This window comes from Triturus cristatus, chromosome 7, assembly GCF_964204655.1.
Source record: "Triturus cristatus chromosome 7, aTriCri1.1, whole genome shotgun sequence".
NCBI classification, from domain to species: domain Eukaryota; kingdom Metazoa; phylum Chordata; class Amphibia; order Caudata; family Salamandridae; genus Triturus; species Triturus cristatus.
In genome coordinates, this window is record NC_140590.1 from 597,844,769 (window position 1) to 597,867,356 (window position 22,588).

The window sequence follows — 22,588 nt, forward strand, 5'->3', positions numbered from 1 at the left end:
AAATATGGTGCATACATAATTTTAGTAAAATCAAAAGGTACTGGATAACAACGGACCTAAAAAGGGCCAACTGGGCTATGATTGGTGGCCAGCCTCTTTGCCAATGGTTTTTTTGTGATGCCTTTGTAAATGTTTATTACAAATAGGTAAGAAGCATTGAAAAGATTATTAAAAAAGGAGCCATGCAAAGACAGATAGAGAGTGTTCTATAGAAATATTGATTTGCTAGATGAATAGATAAATACCCACAGCCATTTTGATAAACAAAGCAGACAGAGAGTTAGACAAACAGCGCAGACAGAGAGTTAGGCAGAACAGACAGGTGGATAGATAGCTAGATAGATAGACCGACAGACAGACAGAAAGAGATAGATAGATAGATAGATAGATAGATAGATAGATAGATAGATAGATAGATAGATAGATAGATAGATAGATAGATAGATAGATAGATAGACAGACCAGACTGTGAGTGAGACCAACAGACAGGTAGATAGATAGACAGAGCAGACAGAGTTAGTCAGACAGACATGGGGATAGATAGAAAAACAGAGCAGATGGAGAGTGAGACAGACAGATGGGTAGATAGCTAGACAGGCAGACAGGCAGACAGACATAGATAGATAGATAGATAGATAGATAGATAGATAGATAGATGATAGATAGATAGATAGATAGATAGATAGATAGATAGATAGATAGATAGATAGATAGATAGATAGATAGATAGATAGATAGATAGATAATTTAAATGTCTATATAAGCACAACATAGAAGAGCACTGAAAGTAATCTAGAGAGTAATACAAGCAGGATATAAATACTTTAGTATACACATATATACCCATACTACGTTAAAGAGTACTGAAAATAAACTAGAAGGCCATACATGCATGACATACAGACTGAATTGATTTACAAATATAACTCTAATCCTCAAGTAAAATACATACCACACAACATACAGGAGTACAGTTAGAAAAGTACTTTATTGTGTGCATTATAAAGACACCTTCCTGAAGAACAGTTTCAAATTCTTGCACTCTAGTATGTTGTTAAATAGTAGCAGCCACATAATAAGAAGACCACTCTTAAAGAAATGTACAAGATCATTAGCAGGATGCAGGAAAGGATCAAGCTGGAATGTATCCTGTGCCTTGAAGAGCTGGTAGAAAGCATCCTGCTATCTTATCAGACTCTAAATACAAACGCAACATCAAAGTAATAAAGTAAAAATAAAAAAATGAAAATAACTCCCTTGTGTGCTGATGTGTTTATTGTGAAAGAGCAAAATGCAGTCACTCAAAGTGAAGTTTTCCAATGGCTGAAGTGGGCTGACTCCTTTCCCCATGCTGTATGTTGGTAATGGGTGGAAGCAACATATGAATATTTGTTTTAAATCTAACATCAAACCTAAGGAGCAGCATGGTGAGGGAGGATGAAAAAGGAGCCAGTGAGAACGTCACCATCTGTCCCACAGTTAAATGCCCAGTTTGATGGAAAACTGGAGTGCTGATATCTGAATGATGGAATGAAAGTTAGGCAGCTGTAAACAAAACACACTGTTAAAATCGAAGCTATGCAAGTTTTGTATATCCTCTGGGGCAAGATGAAGGAAATTAGTTTTTACAATATTTGACCAATTGTGCTTCTGCACTTGTTCTGGATGTCTAATTGCAGGCCAGATACACCCTGTCAAACTGAGGCACTTCAGAGTCAGATTGTCAGATTTCTATAACTCCATAATCATTCAAATTCAGCACTCATTTTTGGGAGTGGGGAAGTGTCATGTTCCAGAAGTGGAGGACGTTCTTGATCATATTTTGCTGTGGACTCCATCATTTTGTGTTGATAATGAAGGTGTATCCATTGAAAAAGCTGGAGCACATGAAATGAAGTCGGGAGTGAGGAGATGTCTGTGAAGTGAACCCTACTTTCGTGATCGAGACAATTTCAGTAAAGAGCTCATGCTTCAAGTAGCATTTTCAGAGATGGACTTTTTTGATGATAAACTGGTTTTTCCAACTTGGTCGGTAAAATCTGTAGGTCAAATGCCTATAGAAATAGCAATAGCACACCTTAGATTTTCCAGTGGAAGTTTTATATCCCAATTCTTAGTGTCGCAGAATGAAAGAAATCATACTGTTTCAATTTACCACATGATTAAACCAAATGCTTTCCTCTTTCCCAACTTTCAAAACCTAAAATTGAGCGCCAGATATACTATTATAGAGTTCACAAAAAAATGGGCACCAACTTATTTGTGACCTATATTTGATGTTGCAAAGTGACTTATGAACTATTACATAGCTTTACAAAATCATCATTCACAGAGGATCACAGAACAGCCTGCCAAATTACTACTAATTAGGCAAGTTGCAATTTGTGTTTTACTGTGGCTGGCAGTAAAAACAGGGATGTTGACATACTAGGGACCGCAGACACCAATCCCTGTGTTAGCATTCCCAAATACGAAACTTTGTTTTGAATTAGTCACTTTCCTTTAAGGAAGCGCTGCTACTTTAAAAATAATAAAGACATTTCCATATAGGGGCATATAGGGGTGCAGGAACTAGACCACTGAATACTCCCCCGTAGGCTGCCAACACAATTCCCAAAGGAGAAGGTGTCCAAATCTATTACCACCTCCTTTGACATGTTGGTAGCTGTTCAGTGGTTTGCCAGCAGAACTGCCATTAATACACTACACAACGAATCACAATTTGGGAGAAACTCCCCTTCGAAATTACATTGTGGTATGGGTCTTAAAACCCCAAAACTTTTCAATCTTGCAAAATGGGTTTTCTAACTAGAAACAGCCATTTTGCAGTCACAAAACCTGTGATTTGGGGAATCACAGGATTTGCTATAGCAAAATTACTGGCTTCAGCAACATCTGTGTTTCATGAGTAAATATCACCATGCATTACCTGTTTGGGGATAATCAGTCTTAGCTCCTTTTGTCTGGAATCAGAATGTTAAATTGGGTGAAGAGATGTGGGTGCAGAATTTTTTATATTCCTTGAGATTACAAATGAGAACTAGAGAGCCAGCCCAGCATGTATCCTTGTACACAAAGTAGTTGGGAGGTTTGAATTGCCATTTTATTAATGAATGATTCTTCTGTCATAGCACATGCTAAAAACTGGATTGATTCTAGGCATTGTTGTTGTTTACTAACCGAGGCACAATGAAAAAGGTGTTGGCAATGTGAAAAGGTCTGGCTTATAAATGAAAGAGCTTCTTCTGTCATTTATGGTTTCACTCAAAATGTCATTAAACATACAAAATGTCATTGATCTTTGCATTCATGCTTCCATTATCCACCCACTGGCTCATTCTGACATTCACACGCTCACAATAAGATAAACACAACAACATTTTTAGAATAAATGTAAAGAATAAAAGTAGAGAAAAGAAAACATGCTGCTGCCTAAACATGGAATGAATATGTTTTCAACAATAAACAGAATTAAGCATCGCAGCTGGTGGCCATCTTGCAATGGTATAATACATAGTGTATCATTGTTTTGAATTTACAGCATGGCTGTCAGGTTTAGAGCCAACATGTTGACCATCTTGGAATGGTAAAACAATGATACACTATGGACAACAAAATTCCATGTTGGCTGCTTGATCTAGCACCAGGGCTGATTGGTATTTGCCTTCACCAACCGGCAAGCGAGACAATGGCTGAAGTAGGCTGCCCAGTTCCCTATGCTGTATGTTCTCATAGATGGAAGCAAAGTGTAAACAAGACCCATTCAGACCAATGACAGAAGAGGGCTGACCCAAAGCCCATCTGGTTTTGTATGTGTATGCATGTTGGACTTGTCCTTTTCTGCAGGGTCATCTGCAAAATGTTTACCTTCACCCTCCTGTTCTCTGAATCTGTTTTTGTTAGCTCTTAGGACTCTGCAGATTTTAGCACTGCTAATCAGTGTTAAAGTGTTTGTGCTCTCTCTTATTTAAACATGGTAACATTTTGGCACTTTTATTTTACCTGTAAGTCCCTGGTAAAGTGTACTACGTGTGCACCCAGGGCCTGTAAATTAAATGTTACTAGTGGGCTTGCAGCACCCTTTGTGCCACCCACTTGAGTTGTCTTTTAAACATGTCTCAGGCCAGACATTTGTGTGCACTATAAACTGCCATTTCCACCCAGCAAAATAAACCTTTCCAGGCCCAAACCTCTCTTTTTAATCCATATTAGGCCCCTACTATCTCATAGGGCCGTGTGCAGTGCATTTAACAATCTGGACATGTACTTTAACTTTTACATGTCCTGGTAGTGAAAAACTCCTAAATTTGATTTTCACTACTGTAAGGCCATTCCTCTCCTATTGGATAACATTGGGTTACCTTATTACATTTAGCAAGTGATAACTTTAAATTGGGAGCACATAGGAATATCTAGTTTGGCGTTTAAAGAATTGTACTTTTTAGTGATAAAGTTGGATTTTAGGCCACAGCTGAAAATGCCACTTTTAGAAAGTTGTGATTTTCTTGTCCCAGCCATTTGGTGTCCACGGCCTGTACCCTGGGTCACTTAACTAGGCGCAGCCAGTAGTTTGCCTTTGTGTATTGCTCCCAGACAGTGAGGCAAAGGACAATAGGTGTTGGCAGGAGGGCCATCTCTGACAGGATCAAGGGAAGGCTCTGTCATCTGCAATGCTTGAATATCAAAAAGGCTCTGCGAGGGCACATTTGCAAAGGTTTTGACACTAGTATTTTGTGACCCCAGACAAGCTTGGGCCAGGACAGGGAGGCAGGCAATTCGAAACACCTTTAGGGATGGAAAGCACAGAAACTTCTCCTATTTCAAAGCTAGCACCAGGTACAAATACTGGACCATCAGACCCAACTCTTCAGTACACCAATGGACCTGTAGAAGACTCAAAAGAACTGCTGTACAGCTCTGCTGCAAGGAGGACTTTTACTCTGCTGCCCTGTTACTCAGCTGCCCTGCTGCCCCTCTGCACTACTGCCTGAGTGAGAAGGACTGTAGCTACATCTTGAACCCAAGACCACCAAAGTGGCTCCAAGAGCTAGTTGGCTGGCATCCTGATCAGAGCTTCAGGGAGAGAAATGGCTCCAACCACATTGAATCCCGCACCAGCTCTCTGCCTGCGGGGATTCCTGCCCTACAAGTGAGACAACCCCAGTCCTGGACCCTTGGAAATGGGTGTGAAGGGGCTCTGCCAGCCCAGCTTTGGTCCCCATGGGAACCAACGCAAAGCGATGTGAAGCCCTGCAAAGCCTCACCGCTTAGCCGCCAGCCTCATCAGAATCTACGCAGAGCAATGCTAAGCATTGCCGCACAGCTGTCAGCTCCATCTGAACTGACGGAAAGACCCACCAAGCTTCATCACACAGGTCACCCGAATTGAATCAAAGTGACACAGATCGACGCAAAGCCTCATCGACAGCTTCATCATAACTGATGCTGTATGACCTGAAGACTCACAAAGCAATGGCGTGCAGACCACACACCTGGATTTAAGGTATTTTGTTCTGAGGACCAAACTTGTTTCCTTTATCTGGCCCACACTCCACTGTGGTCGGCCTGTCCTATTCCTTCGCAACCAGATGAGCACAGTTGGCTATTTGTTCTTCTAGGCACTGTTTTCACATAAATCGTTAAACCTGCATAGTTCCAGTTCTACTGATTGGATTTATATTGTTTTGGTCTCAAGTAATGTATTACATTTTCCTCCATTTTTCTAAATTGTTGTGGGATATTTCTTGTTTTGTGTGTTCACTTTATTACTGTTTGAAGTGCTGCATAAATACTTAACACATTGCCTCTAAGTTAAGCCTGACTGCTTTTTGCCAAGCTACCAGAGAGTTAAGCACAGGTTAACTTGGGGTTGCTTTTGTTTCACAGAGATTGTGGTTGCTGCTTAAGTAGGGTTTCATCCCCCCATCTGTAACCCAATTTCTAATAATGCATATTATATATATGTTTGTATATTTGTATTTTCTAAATTAACTTTTTAGTACAAGATCCCAAAAGACAACAAAGCCTTCCAAAGATATTCTAGCAATAATTATTACAGTGCAAATGTTGTTCGTATTGGGTAGGTATCATTCAACTCTTGGCAACTTGTCTAGGGTGCAAATTTCAACTGGGAAAAAAAGAAATCCTGCTAGGGTTTAAATGGGGATTAGGTGGGCATGGTGGCTCAATAATATTAATAGCAATTGTCAGCACTCATCTATGCATTTCTAGAGCCTCGATCAGTCTTCTTCCGCTGAAAGTAACTGAGTGGTGGGCACTGTTATGGCTAATTTTTTGATGTGATCTAGCAATTGCTAAAGAGAGAGGCCTTCATTCAATTAAGAAATTTGAGAAGATCTGGTCCAGGTAACTGCGGGATTGATTAGACTTTTTGCAATACATATTGCTTGATTCCGGATCAATTCACTACTTTTTCTTATTTTCTATTTTCTTGTATTCTCCCTCATTTTGTAGATCTGTATTAAAATGTTAGAATTTGAATGCCCATATGTAACCTGTTATCTTGATGTCTTTAACTTCATACTCCCCAAAAACAATAAAAATATTTTTTTTAAAAGAAGAAATAAAAATGTTGTTTGTCAAAGGGTATTAGTAGACACAAAATACTTCCCTACAAAGCTAATAAGTAACATTTCATGTAACAAGGCTTTAATGCAGTGCAGAAACAATAAAGCAGTAAAGACTTGGCTTTACCATATGTGCACATAGAGAAAAAAGGGAGTGACCCTACTATCCAAGAGACAGGGTACTGCAGGTAATGCTAAAAAAACAAATTCTCTTGGACCAGATTTAGGAAAATTATTATTCAAAATCCACTCATACAGCTACTTCAGTACTTCACACTGATCACACACATATATGAACCCAGAAAACAATTGCAAAAATACACAAAAAGAACCTATAACTTATAAGTGCAAAAACATTCTTATTTTTATAATGAAATATTTTTTATTTTTGATAAATAATCATCATATAAAAGATCTCAGTGGTAGACGAAATGCAGAATCACAAACACATAAAACAATTTTATACAGCAAATAAAAACTATGTTTAAAAACTATGAGAGACACATGACATGTGAGACATTAAAAACATCATAAAGTGGTTATCCCTACAAGAATCAATTAAACGTATAGATGTCCACTATTCAATAGTTAAGTGGGACCACAAACGTTCCTTGGGTATAACTCTCAACACACAAAGCGTCAACCTGTTTCGGTGGTAACAAGACAGTTTATACGACCACCTTCATCAGGACACAGTTAATAAGTAGTCTATCCTATTGCTGAAATGATTTCATTGCACCTATTTAAAAACCCAGAATGTTACAATTTTTTTATTACATCAATCATAATAATATCTAAACACAACCTAACTTTACACCTATATAGACTCTATTAACATAACATAGTCAAAAGCACAGACGTTTGTCAGAGTCTTCTTACAATTGTTTATAAGGGTCCACTATTACTCATACAACACTATGCTCATACATTCATTTATTAAAACCATCATATTCATTTGTTCATACTATACTCTATTTTTGTCTTAGGGGATCAGAAATATAATGTCTTGACCCCTTACTCGTGTATATAAAATTTCACATGTTGTCGCATCTCTAATTACGAGTTTTAAGAAATGTTCTTATTGTTGTTAATTTACACCCACCTTGGCGTGGTAGTATCCTATCGCCCAATTTTGTGAAGTAGCAAGAATTAAAACCTTTTCTTTCTTTATGCACTGTGATCTCAAATTCCTATAGAAACAAGACTCGCAATTAGTTTAAATTGGCTACAAGGGATATATATCTAATGTTTCACTTGCCCAAAATTCCCTAATTTGGCACAAAATCTATTTAGCCAAACCTACCCTAAAAGAGTTGGTCAAACCAAAGACTGAATAATCCACAAGTCTTTATTAGAGTTGGGCAAACTGTACATCAGTGGTGGAACCGCATTACTCCCCTGTGTTATCAGTGGGATCCTTAATGGGGTAAAAAGCATAGAAAATTGTAAATATGTCACTTCAATATTTAACATGCCCCTGTTTACCCATTACTGTAACTAAGCTGTATCATTTAAGGTTACATACATTTGAATACTAGTCTTATGTTCCTCTACAAAGACGGATTTATCGGTAGTCTTTGGTATTCTAATGGCGTGCCGTTATGATATTCTATCCGGTCATTGTTTTAGGCATTCCCTTAGCTTCAATCTGAAATAATATTACATTACTACTCAGCGAGGTATACTGCAAAACCCTATTTTACAAAAACATATATGCCTAAATTCGTCATCTCGAGGTTTGAATTGGTTTAGGGAATGGTAAATATTAATTACTACTCTTTACTTTCTTCAGATAACATAAAACCGTTTCATTAAGTGGCCAAACCTCTTATATTTATACAACCTTAAGCAAGGCCTTTTTTATTTAAACTTCAGTTTTGAGAAATTAACCGAATTTCTATATTTTTAAACTCATTTCCAAATGCATACAAACATCACCAGAATAAACACCACTTCTCTTTTGTAATACCTACTTGTGTGCATGTTGGTGTATTATAAGTTGTTACATAAAACTACCCTGGATTGGTTGTATCTTTATCGGAATTTGATGGGTTGTTTTTTGATCATGTTAAATCCCTATTAGGTATTTTTTATTAATCAAACTCAGGGCGCCCCAGGCCTCAAAATAAAAATAACATAACTCGCAGCAGCCAGCTTGATATAAGGCGTGCAGCTCAGCACAAGGGTGAAGCACCCCTGTCACCATGAACGTCATTTAGGGGTTGCATGGGATCGTACTAGCAACCCATTTCTTGCCTCTTTCAAACCCTAGTACTGCTTTTGCGACCGCTGCTTAATAAGTGTCAAAAATCCAGTAAGCGGCTGGCATGGCTTCAGGTGGCGGGGAGGACGTGGGGGAGTCGCGAGGGGGAATAAAAAAAATAATCTTACCTTGCCGCCGGGTCACGCGTCTCCGCTCCTGCTCTCCTGCCTCCGACTCCAGGGACAGAAAGGAGGAAGCCAGGCTCCCTTCCCTAAGAAATGCAGCATTATGATTGGTCTGAGCGCCATGACATGGTACTCAGCCAGGGGCTGGAGGGGTGGGCATGTTCTCCATGCAGGCTGTAATGCAGCCTGCATGGAGAGTGGGGAAAGTGCACATGACTGGTTTGGGCAGCCTGAGAGGGCCTCCAAACAGTCATTGTGCACTTAGGAGTGGGCAAACCACTCCTCCCCTGCTCCAAGAGCAGAGCAGCAATGCCCATCCCGCAAAGCAGCAGGACACAAATTATAAAATGATAATACCTCTAAGTTAACATCATTTTATGTTTCTACTTGGCACTGCTTAAAATCCATAGGGCGAAGCTCCTCCGCCATAGCGGAGGAGCCACCACTGCAAAAATAAAAATCAGCAATAGAAACATAGAAGCAGCTCCAGTGGTGTAACAAACTTGAGGGGCCCCCCTGCTAAGTACATGAAGGCCCCTCAGCCCACCACAACACTAATAACTAGCCCCAGACCTAGTCAAAGTACTGTGCTGAGGGGCCTCCCTGAGCCTTGGAGCACCCCTGCACCACGGGGGCTGCAAGAGCTAATGTTACATTACTGGGCAACTGGTTCCTACATGTGTTGATTGGGGCTCCATAATCCTTGATTTCTGCCAAATGTTTTTATTACACTAATGCCCAGTTAAGAAAACTGTATGTCTTGTAAAATGTATTTGAAATATACCAATGTCCCCCAGAAAGGAAGTTGTGTTATTGTTGAACAAATGTGATTCTCAAAAATAGTTTTGAGAACTAAACTATTAAAAACACTTAATACAATTATATAAAGGAAACTGTGTGAAACTTTTTCAGTTGTAGCAACAAGGAGACTCTAAACTTAAGGTGAACTTGGATTCCAGTCACAATGAAACAATAGGTTTAGATGGCAAAGTATTTGGACCAAAATCTTGAGATCCAGTTCACAGGGCCAGCTGGCCGAAGTGGCTGGTGTCACAGTCATAGGCTACAGATCAATGGGGGTCCGCTTGCAGTCCTAACCGGTTATCGTCAGTTATAGTTTTTACAGCAGGGGGCTCATGGTACTGGATTTGGGCAAGCATCTAATGTAATTTCTCTAGGAGGCGTTCATGAGTAAATATCTCATTCATAACTGCTTGAAACAAGGATCTTCATTGTCTGGGTGCTTTCTCTCACATAGCTGCTGGGGTAATAAAATAAAATAAATGCTTTCAAATGTATGTTGTATGCATGCTTCCCGATGAAAAAGTGCTTATGTGAAAGACAGTTTGTGTATGTGTGAATGTTTGAATATGTGTAAGCATGTGTGTGTAAGTGGAAGTGAGTGACAGTCAGTGACTAATAGTGAATGATAATGTGTGAGATTGAGTGTCAGAAAGTGAGTGTGCATGAGTCAGAGTGAGTGCGACTGAGTGTGAGTGAGGTAATGTAAGTCAGCATGAGTGAGAATGCTTGTGAGTCTGTTGTTTGATCTAGCATAGTGATTGTAATTCTTGTCTGATGGAAAAATACTCCTATCGACAATCCTTAGCATGACAGGCACCTGTGACAAAATACTGGCAGACTGCAGTTAACCCTTGGTATAATTGTATTTGTAATTGCATTTATATAGCGCTTAGTACCCCTGATGAGGCCTCAAAGTGCTTTTTGGCGAGTAGCACGCTACTCCAGAATCCCAGAATCATTAGTGGTGAGTTTGTATAGGGAAATATGAAATTTATTTGAGCGGTGGACATGTTAGTGTTATTTGGGTTGAAAAGGATAGTGGACAGAGAAGAGGGAGGTGTTTGAAATTCTAAAGTGCTTAATAGCCCTGATGAGGCATCAAAGTGCCTTGAGCAGTAGCATGCTACTACAAAATCCAAACAGGATTAGTGGTGGAATTTGTATAGGTAAATATGAAATTGCTTTGAGCGCTGGACATGTGAGTTTGTTAGTTGAATTGAAAAGAATAGTGGAAGGATTGAAGAGGGAAAGGTCTAGAAAGAGTTTGTTTGGAGATCATAGCGGTAAGAGCAGATTTGGGATGAGTAGTGAGGAGTGTCATAGGAAAGGGTTTAGAAAGGCTTGATTGGGAGAACTGAATAGTGAAATAGGTTTGTGATGATGTAAGGGAGGGTTAGAGGAGGGAAGAGACTCGAAAGGGTTATTTTGGGATCATAGTAAGGGCAGAGAAGGGAAGAGTCTTGAAAAATGTTTTTTTGAGAGATCATAGTAGTCAGAGAGTGGAGGTAGAAGATATTGAGAGAGGCATAGGGTGAAACACAGGGTAGTGCATTGGAGAGAGTAGTAGATTGAGGTTTGGGATAAGTCAAAGAGTTGTGGTAGGGAATATATTGAGAGAGGTGTGGGGTGAGATATAGGATAAGACATAGTGTAGTGCATTGGAGATGCAGATGTTAAAATACCGGTACTGGCTTCCTCAAGGTATTAGGTACTAGAGGTAGATTTTGGCATAATGGTAAAATACTGGTTCTTGTGCACTTGAGGTAATTCTTGGCATATAGGGCACACATGGAAAATTCTTAAGCTGGCATACTTGAGGAAATTGTTGCCATGGGGGCACTCTTGGCAGCATGCTAGCACTAGCACATTGGAATTAATTATTGTCATGAGAGAGGACAACCGTAGCATATGAAGGGGGCAACCATGACAAAATACTGGCCCTGAAATAGTGAGGTAATATTTGAAATAGGGGTCAAAAATGGTATATGGATAGCATTAGTGGTAACATTCTGGCTCTGGTATATTATGGAAGGCGCCCATGGCAAAATGCTGACTCTGGTACAATGGAGGTACCTTTTGACATATGGAGGCACGTGTAGCACATCTTTTAAAAATGGGATCAACTCCTGGATAATGTCAGGTTTCAATGGCTTGGCATGCCATTATATGTCTTGAATATTTAAGGCTTGTCCCTTTGGAGCCTGTGGCTTTTTCATAAATTTATGTGAACATTGTGTTTCGAAATTTTCAGTGGTACATGAACCCCTCTTCCCTCTTAGATGAGATCTGGCTCACTTGCTCCACCCACTTGCTACAAATCAGGGCTAGAGTTACACCCTAGAGCTTTCAAAGATCATGTCAGCATGCTAATATAGGCGGTATCTAAAACAGACATGTGTTGTGTTGTGATAAAGGAAACACAATAAATTAGGGCCAAGGGAGATTTAAAGAACAGCATGGGTTGACTCCCCAAGTTACCACTATACCACACAAATAGACACCTGTACCTACCGTACCTCTGAAAACATCAGTTGAACTCCTCTTTCGCAGTGAAAGAGTTGTAGCCTGCAACGTGACTAGCTATCACGGTACAAGAAGGCACCCGATGATGAAGCATGCCACCTTTGGTGGGTGAGGGAAATCTTCCTTAAAAAGGAATATCCCATCCCAGTTAGGATACCTTTGCTTCCTTTATTTGTTTCTCGTCTTCTTACTTAGACCCCTTACTTAGGGATGTGTATTTGTGTGGTATAGTGTTGTTATATTAGTCATGCAGTTATTATGGAACTTTAGAGATGTTACTTATCGTGATGTCATCAGGAGTAAGGTTATGTGACCTGACCTCCTTGTAAAACGTCACTACCTGTGATGTCATTAAGAATAAAGGGTGTGTGTTGCCACTTCTGCTACCCCTGGCATTTTGATAAATCGATGTCCATGCCCGTGGCCCCTGTAGAAAACAAATTACCAAGGTTTACTTACAGCTAAACACATGGTTCACTTGCTGACACTTGTTAATCAGTATCATAATCTCATTTATAATGTGCTTCAGGCCAGCAGGTCAATAGGCATAGCTGTGTCGCTTAGATAAGTAATAAGATAAAAATGATTTTAGTCTTTTCCTGAAAGATAATAAATCTTCATGGAGACAAGGTGAATCTGCAGTTTATGAAATATGCTGGCTACTCTGTGCAGTAAGCTGCTTTCTCTTGCTGTTGAGCTAAGAGCATTCTATTAATGGAAGGCATATCTCTTTTTTATTGTTAGATCTGTAATATGCTCTTCAGTAAGTCCAAATCCATATATTGATTTTTGTGCTAGTGTGAGAGATTTAAACTTAGTTCTTTCATTGAAAGGAAGGTAGTGCAGGTATCTCCTCATGGTGAAAATGTGATGTAGTAGGATGTCCTTTACTGATCTAACTGAAGTGTTCTGTAAGACATGTGGTCTTTGGACATGTACCGTAGATGTACCTAAATATAGGGTATTAGATTAAGCTTTCTTCGAGCCCACTGGTAATTGTGGCTTTATGTTTCGCGTCTTGAAGCAGTTTGCAGAATCTGAGCAGTTGATGTGGTTGAGGTTAGAGTAGAGTACTGGAATAATTTGAGAATCTGTCAGACTTAAATCACTAATAACCTGTAGATCAGAATGTTATTGTTGGAATAATGTGGAACATATCCACGTCTGTGCTCCACACTAAAGATATAGAAGGGGGATTGGGATAAGGATATAAGAGAAGGCACACAAGAAACATCATCAGTTTGTAATCACAAAAGTAGTCTTGTCAGATGGAGCTTCTCTCAGATTTTCTGCAGCCTCTCATAAGAGATAGCTTTTTTTATACAAAATAAAACACAAGACTATTTTTACTCTCTGCTCCTATACACTTACAATATACACAGTATTTTTATTTACATGGATTTTGCATAAATGTTAACATTCTACAGGAAATGAGACGTACGCAAGATATACTCTAATAACTGATGCACTATGGTAAACATTCAACATATTAACGGCAAAGTAGCTGTATTATGTTAGAGACAAAAAAAATTGAATGAAACGGGCCTTTTTCTGATTTCCTATAGCAGGTTTTATAGCGCCACAACTTGAGGATCCAATCAGAAACAAAGACACACACATGATCTTCATATAACACTGTGACGGTCCTAGAGGCAGTTGTTACACTGCAAGTTTGAGACCATGACAAAATCTCAATATGCAGTAAATGCAGGGCCAGTGCAGGGGCCCAACAGGAGTCCCACAATTCAATCTAATAATATGTGATGCTCTCCAGCTATCACTAATCTCTGAAGGCCTTCCATGGCCTCTGAAGACAGCACTGGAGGAGGATTATTAATTCTAAGAAAGCAAGGAAAGTTTCTGAGGTGACACTGCAGAAGGTATTTCAAGAAGTGTCACAAAGAGAAAACTTCTGGGAACATGTTCCAGATGTCTACTTGAAGTTAATTCTGACTGGAGTGTCAGGAACACAGGTGAAGCTGAGCCTAAGCAGAGAAACACATTTGAAGAACAGAGCCCAACAGAGGAACAGGTAACAGGGAAGAAGTCTACCACCTGGCCATGCCCTGGGTGTGGTTATTATAGCTTGCAGGATCCACAAATTCTGCAGTAGATCCTCAAATCCCAGGATTCTTGAATCCCATGGTAAATCCTCAAATCCTAGGACCCTCCAATTTTGCTGTAGATTCTTGAACCCCGCTGTATCCTGCTACTCAAATGGGGCATACATTCAAGCTAAGATTTACTTGGATTTTGTGTTGGAGTTGCAGCACTTATTTGGTGTAGCTCGAACTCAAAATCTATTTTGGGATTTATAAAGCCACACAAACCCCGATGCATGTCATTGTTTAAAAAAGTACAGTAATTTATTGCCCTGCCTTCCTACACCTTCCACTAGATAACCCATGTATGGTGATGCAAACGCGTATTTACAGAGCCGTGTTAACATTAGTTTGCACCATAACTGTGCAAATACTTGAGGCTCATGTAACAAGCAGAAATATATTTCCTCGCTATTCCCTCTTTGCATGTGTGCTACATTCTAAAAAGGGACATCTTTCTGTTAAAAAATGATCCCTACAACAATGCAGGAACCCTTGTGCCATGATGCACAGGCCCCCTGCATTGGTGCCAGGCAGCCCCAAATGGGTCCACTCTAGGAGAGAGCAGAGCTGCGCCATATCTTTGGAAAATATGGCACTGTTCTGTTCTCTCTCTTTCTCCTACATACAACCCAGTGCAGCAACTTATTTTGCTGCTCTGATCTGCATTGCATGAAATGTTAGTAAATATGTCCCTCACGATTTTAAGGGTACCTACAGTGGGACAGATTGAAAGTGCTGGTGATGAAGGTAACATGTGGGAAGCACAAATGGGACAGCCTCAATCCTGGGAAGCATAATTCCTATCACACAGCACGGATGACAGCCTGGGATGCATTGACCTGGTGGCAGAAGGGGCAGGTAATAATGCCCAGGAACAGATTTGATGGAAGTAGAGGGGAACACTTGTGATAAGCCATGACAGAATCCAATGATTTTCTCTTTTCAAAAATACCCCAGTGTTTTAATCTTATCGTTAGGTAATAATAGAATGCTTACCACATTAATATGGAAAGAAGGCCCTAGGTCTGATTTGTTTCTGGTTCCAGAGTGTCACCAGGACCTCGATTTTGTATTCATTAAGGTTTTAAAAGTTAAGACTCCATCCATTCCTTGGTGTTGCTTCCCTGTTAGAGAGATTGAACACTACTCTAGTGTCATTGGCATAGTTATCCAAATAAAGACTCTAAGTACAGAAAATATTTCAGAATGTCTAAAACCACGTAGTTGCTGATTCAGAGATGTCCATCAGTTCTTGTAATCTCTGGACCATGATGCTATGGACAGGAGATTCAGTGGCTGAGGGGGTGTCGAATAGCATCATTCAGACAGAGTAACTTTTATTCAATACGTTATAAATGTATATCTGCACATCAACCAAAGCAGATTCAGGACCTCCAATCTGATAGCCAGGAGATTATCTGATTCAATATAAGATTCATTATACTACAGCTGATTTGTAATGAGGGCATATGATAGGAAAGAATAAACAGCTGTTCACTTAAAATTGTGGTGACCTGCAGTCGTTGTGCAAATTGCTTCCAAGGTAATGGTGCAGTCTTCAATATTTCTGGGAGCACAGCACAGCATTATGAGAATGCAGGTTGTGCCTTCCAAGATCACAAAACAGGTTAAATCAAAGTTATGTAACTGGAGGTTACATGTTGTTGAAATAATATGTATGATGAAAGATGTGTAAAGGTCATTGAGTTGATCATGGCTCAACAGTAGAATGTAAAACCATTATCTTACTCTATCTCTATCTCTTTCACTTTCTCTCTCTCTCTCTCTGCGATGAATGAGTGTATGGTCAATGGCCTGTGTGAAATCAAATTAGGACCCTGACAAACATACCATTATGGAATTGTTATTAACTCAGTGGAGGATAAATCATTATTTTGCTGTTTCCCAATGTATTTGCTGTAGACATCTGTTGTTTACAACTGTAGTGGCTGAACATCTTATAATGAGGTCACAGTCACATTTGCTCTGATAAAAAAAGATAGCCATTTTACTATAAATTACCATATCTGTCAGTCCGGGACATGGACTGTCTCTTTGCAGAGCTTTCACGCAGTTGTAAAACTAGTAGATATGGTGTGCAGGACTAAAACAATACTTTAGTAGCTCAGTCCTGGAAGTATGCAAACTCTGCCCTGCTGAATTCCAGTTACCATGTGGTAGCATACAACTTGTGCTGTTTTTGGAGAGTGCATGCGATTTTTGATCTTTAACAACACTGACCTTATAAAAACATTGAAAACCCTAGATAAAAGGACACTGTGACACTCCATCTGCTGCTGCTACAGTTCCCTGATAACTGCCACAAACCTAAATAAGGAGGAAGCATATCACCCGCACATGTGTATGAATGGACTAACCTCTGTGTGTTTCCCTAGCTAGTGGTGGATGGAAATCTGTTGTAAGATAATATATAATTTGGTGGTTTAACATGTGCTTAAAGTATGTGTCGTCCTCTATTTGATCAAAAACTGCAATCCTGGGGAGAGGATGTGGTCTGACAGCTAGACTGCTGACTTTGGTGCTGGAAACCAGGGTTCGAGCCTCGGGGTCGCGTCCACATCCTGTGATTCTGGGCAAATCATTTAATCTCCCCGTGCCTGAATGTGTAACGTAACCGGTGCTCATGTAAAGCGCTCCAATATCTTCGGGTCGAGATTGCGCTAAATAAATCTGATATAAAAAAAAATGAAATCCCTCTACTGTGTCGAGCTTTGGTGTACTGCCAAAATTCATCCTTCTCATTACCATTGCATTGAGGGCTACCATGCTGGATTCTCAGAAACAACTTGTGTAATTTGCACCTAGTTACCACTTGCCTCCAATGGATCGTAATTTGCGGGTAACCCCATTTTTACCAACATTCTCAAATTGCAAGTGCTTCATACATTCCATTCGTGAATCGGCATGAAAAAATGGGTTCTTGGATGAGGTGGGTGAAACCCTACTCAACCCTACTCAATCAACAGCTAATAGCCCTGTTAAGGTGAGCCACAAAAAGTCACTAAACTATCTGGTGCTTAACCCTCTGGTAGCTTTCCGCAAAATAATTCTGGAGAACTTAGAGGCAACATGTAAAGTACTTATGCAGCACTTAAAGAAACAAAGTGAAAACGCAACTCAAGGAAAAAAACACACCAATTTAGAAATATAGAGTAACATGTAATAAAATATTTGATAACAAAATGGCACGAATCCAATCAGTACAACCGAAGATATGCAATTTTAAAGATGTAACATAAGAATAGTGCCTTAAAGCACTATGCCACACTTCGGTTAACTAGACATGCAAGACCGTATAAAAGTCACAAGTTCAGGCCGGCTGCAATGGAGAACAGGCTGGAAACAGTTACCAGGTTAGTACTGCTAAAAAATGTACCATCTAAAGTCCAGGGCAAAGAATCCAGTTCAAAGTGGAGGAAGCTTCAAGGAGCAGGGAAAGCATTGCGGATGGTTGTAGCTGCACTGCAAAGAGCAGGACAGGCATAGCGGATGGTCATCACTGTGGACCAAAGATCCTATTGGACATTGTGAATAGTCATTTCTGGTTCTTATAGTCGGCGGTCATCACAGGCTGTAAAGTGAGGTGCAGATCTCATTTTGCGGAACGTCACTGGCGGTCACTGTAGCGTGAACAGTCGGGTTCACTGGAGCATTACATTGACGGTCTGTGCAGACGGTAAGATCTTGAGGTGAAAAGGGCTTTTTTGTGGTCATTATGAGCCCAAAACTGTAGGAATTCTCCTTTTCTTCGAGAAGGAGCTGAAGTTGAAGACAATAATAGAAGTGAGAGTAAAAAGGAAGAAGAAATTAATATAACAAACATAGGTCTATTTAAATAACAGAATAGTCATCTATTGTATCATAATGTTGTGGAAATTCAACACAAAAAAGTACTGTTTTTTCTGCTGAATCTGCCCAACATTATGATTCCTTTGAAACATCATGCATCTTCTTCAATGATTATAGCGGACAGCGTTATTTAAATAGACCTATGTTTCCTGCCTTACTATCTTCTCCCTTTTTACTCTCAGTTGTACTTATTTTCTTAATCTAATTCTTTTTTTTTGCACCATATTGTCATATGGTGGGGGTGGGCACATGCACTATTACTTGAATCCCTGTAACATCAAGTATTTTAAAACTTTTTTATATACACCTATATTAAGGCATTTGTTTGCATACACTATATGTGATTCTATAAATTGAAGCATTATATATGCTGATTGAGTGTTTTATCCAATACTTGTGGTTGAGATCTTGCAGTGTGGTGAATCGGCTTCCTAAGGGAAGACTATATTTTACTGTCTAATGTGGTTCTCCTTCCCTTGGATTGTGGGCCTCTCTCTCTTGTCGTGTTTGCAGAATTATGAATCCAACTTTTCTTTTACAGAGGGTTTAATTTACAATTCCTTAGACACCAAACATGATTCTCCTATCTGCTCACAAAATAAAAGTTAGCACTTATTAAACATAATAAGGTATCCCAATGTTAACCAATGGTAAGAGTAGACCTCACAGTAGTAAAAAATGAATATTAAAAATACATGTCCAACTATTTATTTCACCCTGTCCAATGGGCTATTTATGTCCTACCCTAGAAGTAATTTATATGTATTAAAATGTGTATTTTGCCAGGTCCAAGAGGCAGTTTAAAACTGTTTACAAAGGCTGCACACAAAGGTAGGAATGAGACATTTTTAAAATGGTCACTTAAGTGGTTAGCACAATAAGTTCTGCAGGGCCACTCATAGTATTTACTTTATGGGCCCTGGATATATGCTAAAGTACTTTACTAGGGACTTACAAGTTATTAAAATGTGCCAATTGAGTGTAATCCGATCTTAACATATTTACAGGAGTGAGCACAAGTACTTTAGCACTGGTTAGCAGTGGTAAAGTTTGCAGAGTCCTTTAGCCAACAAAAACTAATCCCGCAAAACAGGAGGAGTGAAGGCAAAAGGTTTGGGAGAAAAGACACCAAGGATGTCAGTTCTAACAATCTATATCAGGTAATTGCTATTTGGTAATTAAAAATGTTATCTTAAATAAAGAAAGTTTAAATTATTCGGTTAGCTGTGCTGAATTAGCAAGCCATTATTTTTTAAGGCTTCTTGCATTGCAATATATTATTTTAGCATTCTGTAATCACTATGCAACTTGTTACCAGTTCACAAATACATAAGGGCATATTTATCAAATATTCACGCAGTGCAACATAGCAAGACACCTTACTGCTCTAAGTGAAAGGGCAGGAATATGCAGTATTTAACATTAAGCAGAGCATTCCTTCTTTCTGTCTGCTCTGGTGCACAAACTGCTGTCTATTGGCAATGCAGACACCCTTGTGCCATGGTGCAAGGGTGCCTGCATTGCTTGCAGGATTGTTTAATGCAAGAGGAACCCTTTCACACACAAAAATAATCCTCCAAGGCTTTTTTCTCTTTCTACATGTGCTGCACAATGGAGCACATGTAAAAGAATGGAAAAAACAAATAAAAAAAATAAACATATTTCTCCTCGATATGCCTCCCCGGGGAGTGTGTAACATTTTAAAGCATTCCCAGGTCTACCACTAATGGTAAATCTTGGGATGTTCCACAATCCATGGGTAGGTTTGTGGGAACATCCATGCTCCTCCCATGGAACACCTCCCTGGGGCAGAGTAAGACATGGCAGCAACTTGTGCTGCCTTGCTTTGCTCCACAAGCAGGGCCATGCAAGGTTCTAGGTTTTGTGTCACCCTTGCACCCCCTTGCGTGTCGCAAGAGGGATGGAAAACCATGATATATATGGCCTTTAGTATACTGGGCCCTACATGTACTGATCAAATGTTTTGAACAGTTGGCATTGAGTATGATATGCAAATAAAATATTTTCACTGTCCACTGTCTCCTTTTTTTCAGAAATAAGTACAGTTGGAACAGTACATACTGAAGATTGGGGTCAGTTTATGAACATCTGTGACTTCATCAACACAACAGAGGAAGGGTGAATAAAATATTCCATTATTTATTTTGTTTTGCATAGAGGATGGAGATGTCTGCAGCAAAGTTGAAATGTTAATTATTACCATTTGGAAAGTTTTTTGATGTGCTAAGGCAGACATAATAGGGTATATTTACCAATTTTTCACACAGTGAAACACAACAAGTCACCTTGCTGCACTGCTCTGCATGAAAGGGAAAGGGCAGGAATGTGCCATATTTAATATTATACAGCGCATTCCTGTCCTTTTCTAGTGCTTGCACACTTTTGGCTGCCAACGCAGACACCCTTGCATCATGTTGCAAGGGACACCTTCATACACAAAAACAATCCTAAGAGGCTTTTTCATGTTTCTACATATGCTACAGAATGCAGCAAATGTAAAAAGAGGAACAAAACAAGAAGAAATAAAGATATGTTTTCTCGTTACGCCTCACATGGGAAGGTGTAGCATTTTGCTCACGCCCAGGTCTACCACGAATGGTAAATCTGGGAATGCACTAAAATCCATGGGTGGATGCATGTGAACACCCACACTCCACCCATGGAACTCCTCCCTGGGGCAGAGTAATGCAAGGCAGTGATTTGCACTACCTTGCGTTACTCCACATTTATCAAGCCATGCAGGGCCTCGCAAGGTGGCCTTGCATAGCTTGATAAATCTCAAACCTTGCAGGGTACCTTGATAAAACTGGACCAAAGTTTTCATGTGTGTATATAATATATGATCAGTGCCCTGGTTGTGCTCATTTTCCTTTACAATATTTCCAACAATACGTTTCTACTGGTTATAGCAGTTTTTCTACACTCAACTTTGATGCTATTAAATGAATTCACTTTATTGGTCCTTTTCACACAAATCACTTGTTTCATAAGATATTAGAACATAATTCCTCTAACATAGCTGAGGCCCAAAAAGAATATTGGAATCCCCTAACTCATCTCTTCTTAACCTGTAGTCTGGGACCCCCTGTAACTGGAACACCCAGTCAGAGTGTCCGCCAATAAATATTTAACAGATTAATAAAGTGTACATAAATAAAGATTCAACATATAAAACTGAAAATTTGAAAACATTCCATAAATGTGGAGGGATTTGAAAGTGGAGGATAACAATTAAGCTGGTGTACTCAGAATGATTCATGGGAGTAGTACAAATGTATCAAACAGAATATAGAATGTATGATGGGTGGCCTCACTTGAATTTAGAAAAGCCCCAACCTTCCCATTAAGATAAAAAACATTTTTTTTCATATTTGGGAATTAAATATGATACTTAATATTTTTGGGGTTTGTTTGATGTATACTTGTTTCTCCATTTTTATTTATTGTGCTGAGGTGCAAATATTAGAAATGGGGAACAACCTTTACAACGCAACTTTTACAACGCACTACCATTACAACGCATTTTTTACAACGCATAATCCATTACAACGCATGATATTACAACGCATGACACTACAACGCATTTTTAAAAACTACCTTTACAACGCATTCCATTACAACGCATACTACCATTACAACGCATACCATTACAACACATAATATTACACTATACTATCCAACACTTACCCTACTGATGCACCCCCTGGAGTTAGAATAGTAATTTTTACCCCTATACTATCCAACACTTACCCTACTGATGCACCCCCTGGAGTTAGAATAGTAATTTTTACCCCTATACTATCCAACACTTACCCTACTGATGCACCCCCTGGAGTTAGAATAGTAATTTTTACCCCTATACTATCCAACACTTACCCTACTGATGCACCCCCTGGAGTTAGAATAGTAATTTTTACCCCTATACTATCCAACACTTACCCTACTGATGCACCCCCTGGAGTTAGAATAGTAATTTTTACCCCTATACTATCCAACACTTACCCTACTGTTGCAACCCCTTGAGTTAGAATAGTAATTTTTACCCCTATACTATCCAACACTTTCCCTACTGTTGCACCCCCTGGAGTTAGAATAGTAATTTTTACCCCTACACTATCCAACACTTACCCTACTGTTGCACCCCCTGGAGTTAGAATAGTAATTTTTACCCCTACACTATCCAACACTTACCCTACTGTTGCACCCCCTGGAGTTAGAATAGTAATTTTTACCCCTACACTATCCAACACTTACCCTACTGTTGCACCCCCTGGAGTTAGAATAGTAATT

General features: G+C 39.5%; 1 protein-coding gene across 2 annotated transcripts in view; it reads left to right on the forward strand.

Annotated features, from left to right (window-relative positions):
- TOM1L1 (target of myb1 like 1 membrane trafficking protein) overlaps window positions 1-22,588 on the forward strand; it is a 665,925-nt gene that overhangs the window by 186,919 nt on the left and 456,418 nt on the right. For both annotated transcript variants that reach the window (XM_085617158.1, XM_085617157.1), the window contains exon 2: window positions 20,332-20,416. In XM_085617158.1, the coding sequence (XP_085473284.1) occupies window positions 20,379-20,416 (38 nt within the window). In that variant the 5' untranslated portion in view covers window positions 20,332-20,378. The remainder of the gene's footprint in view (window positions 1-20,331; window positions 20,417-22,588) is intronic.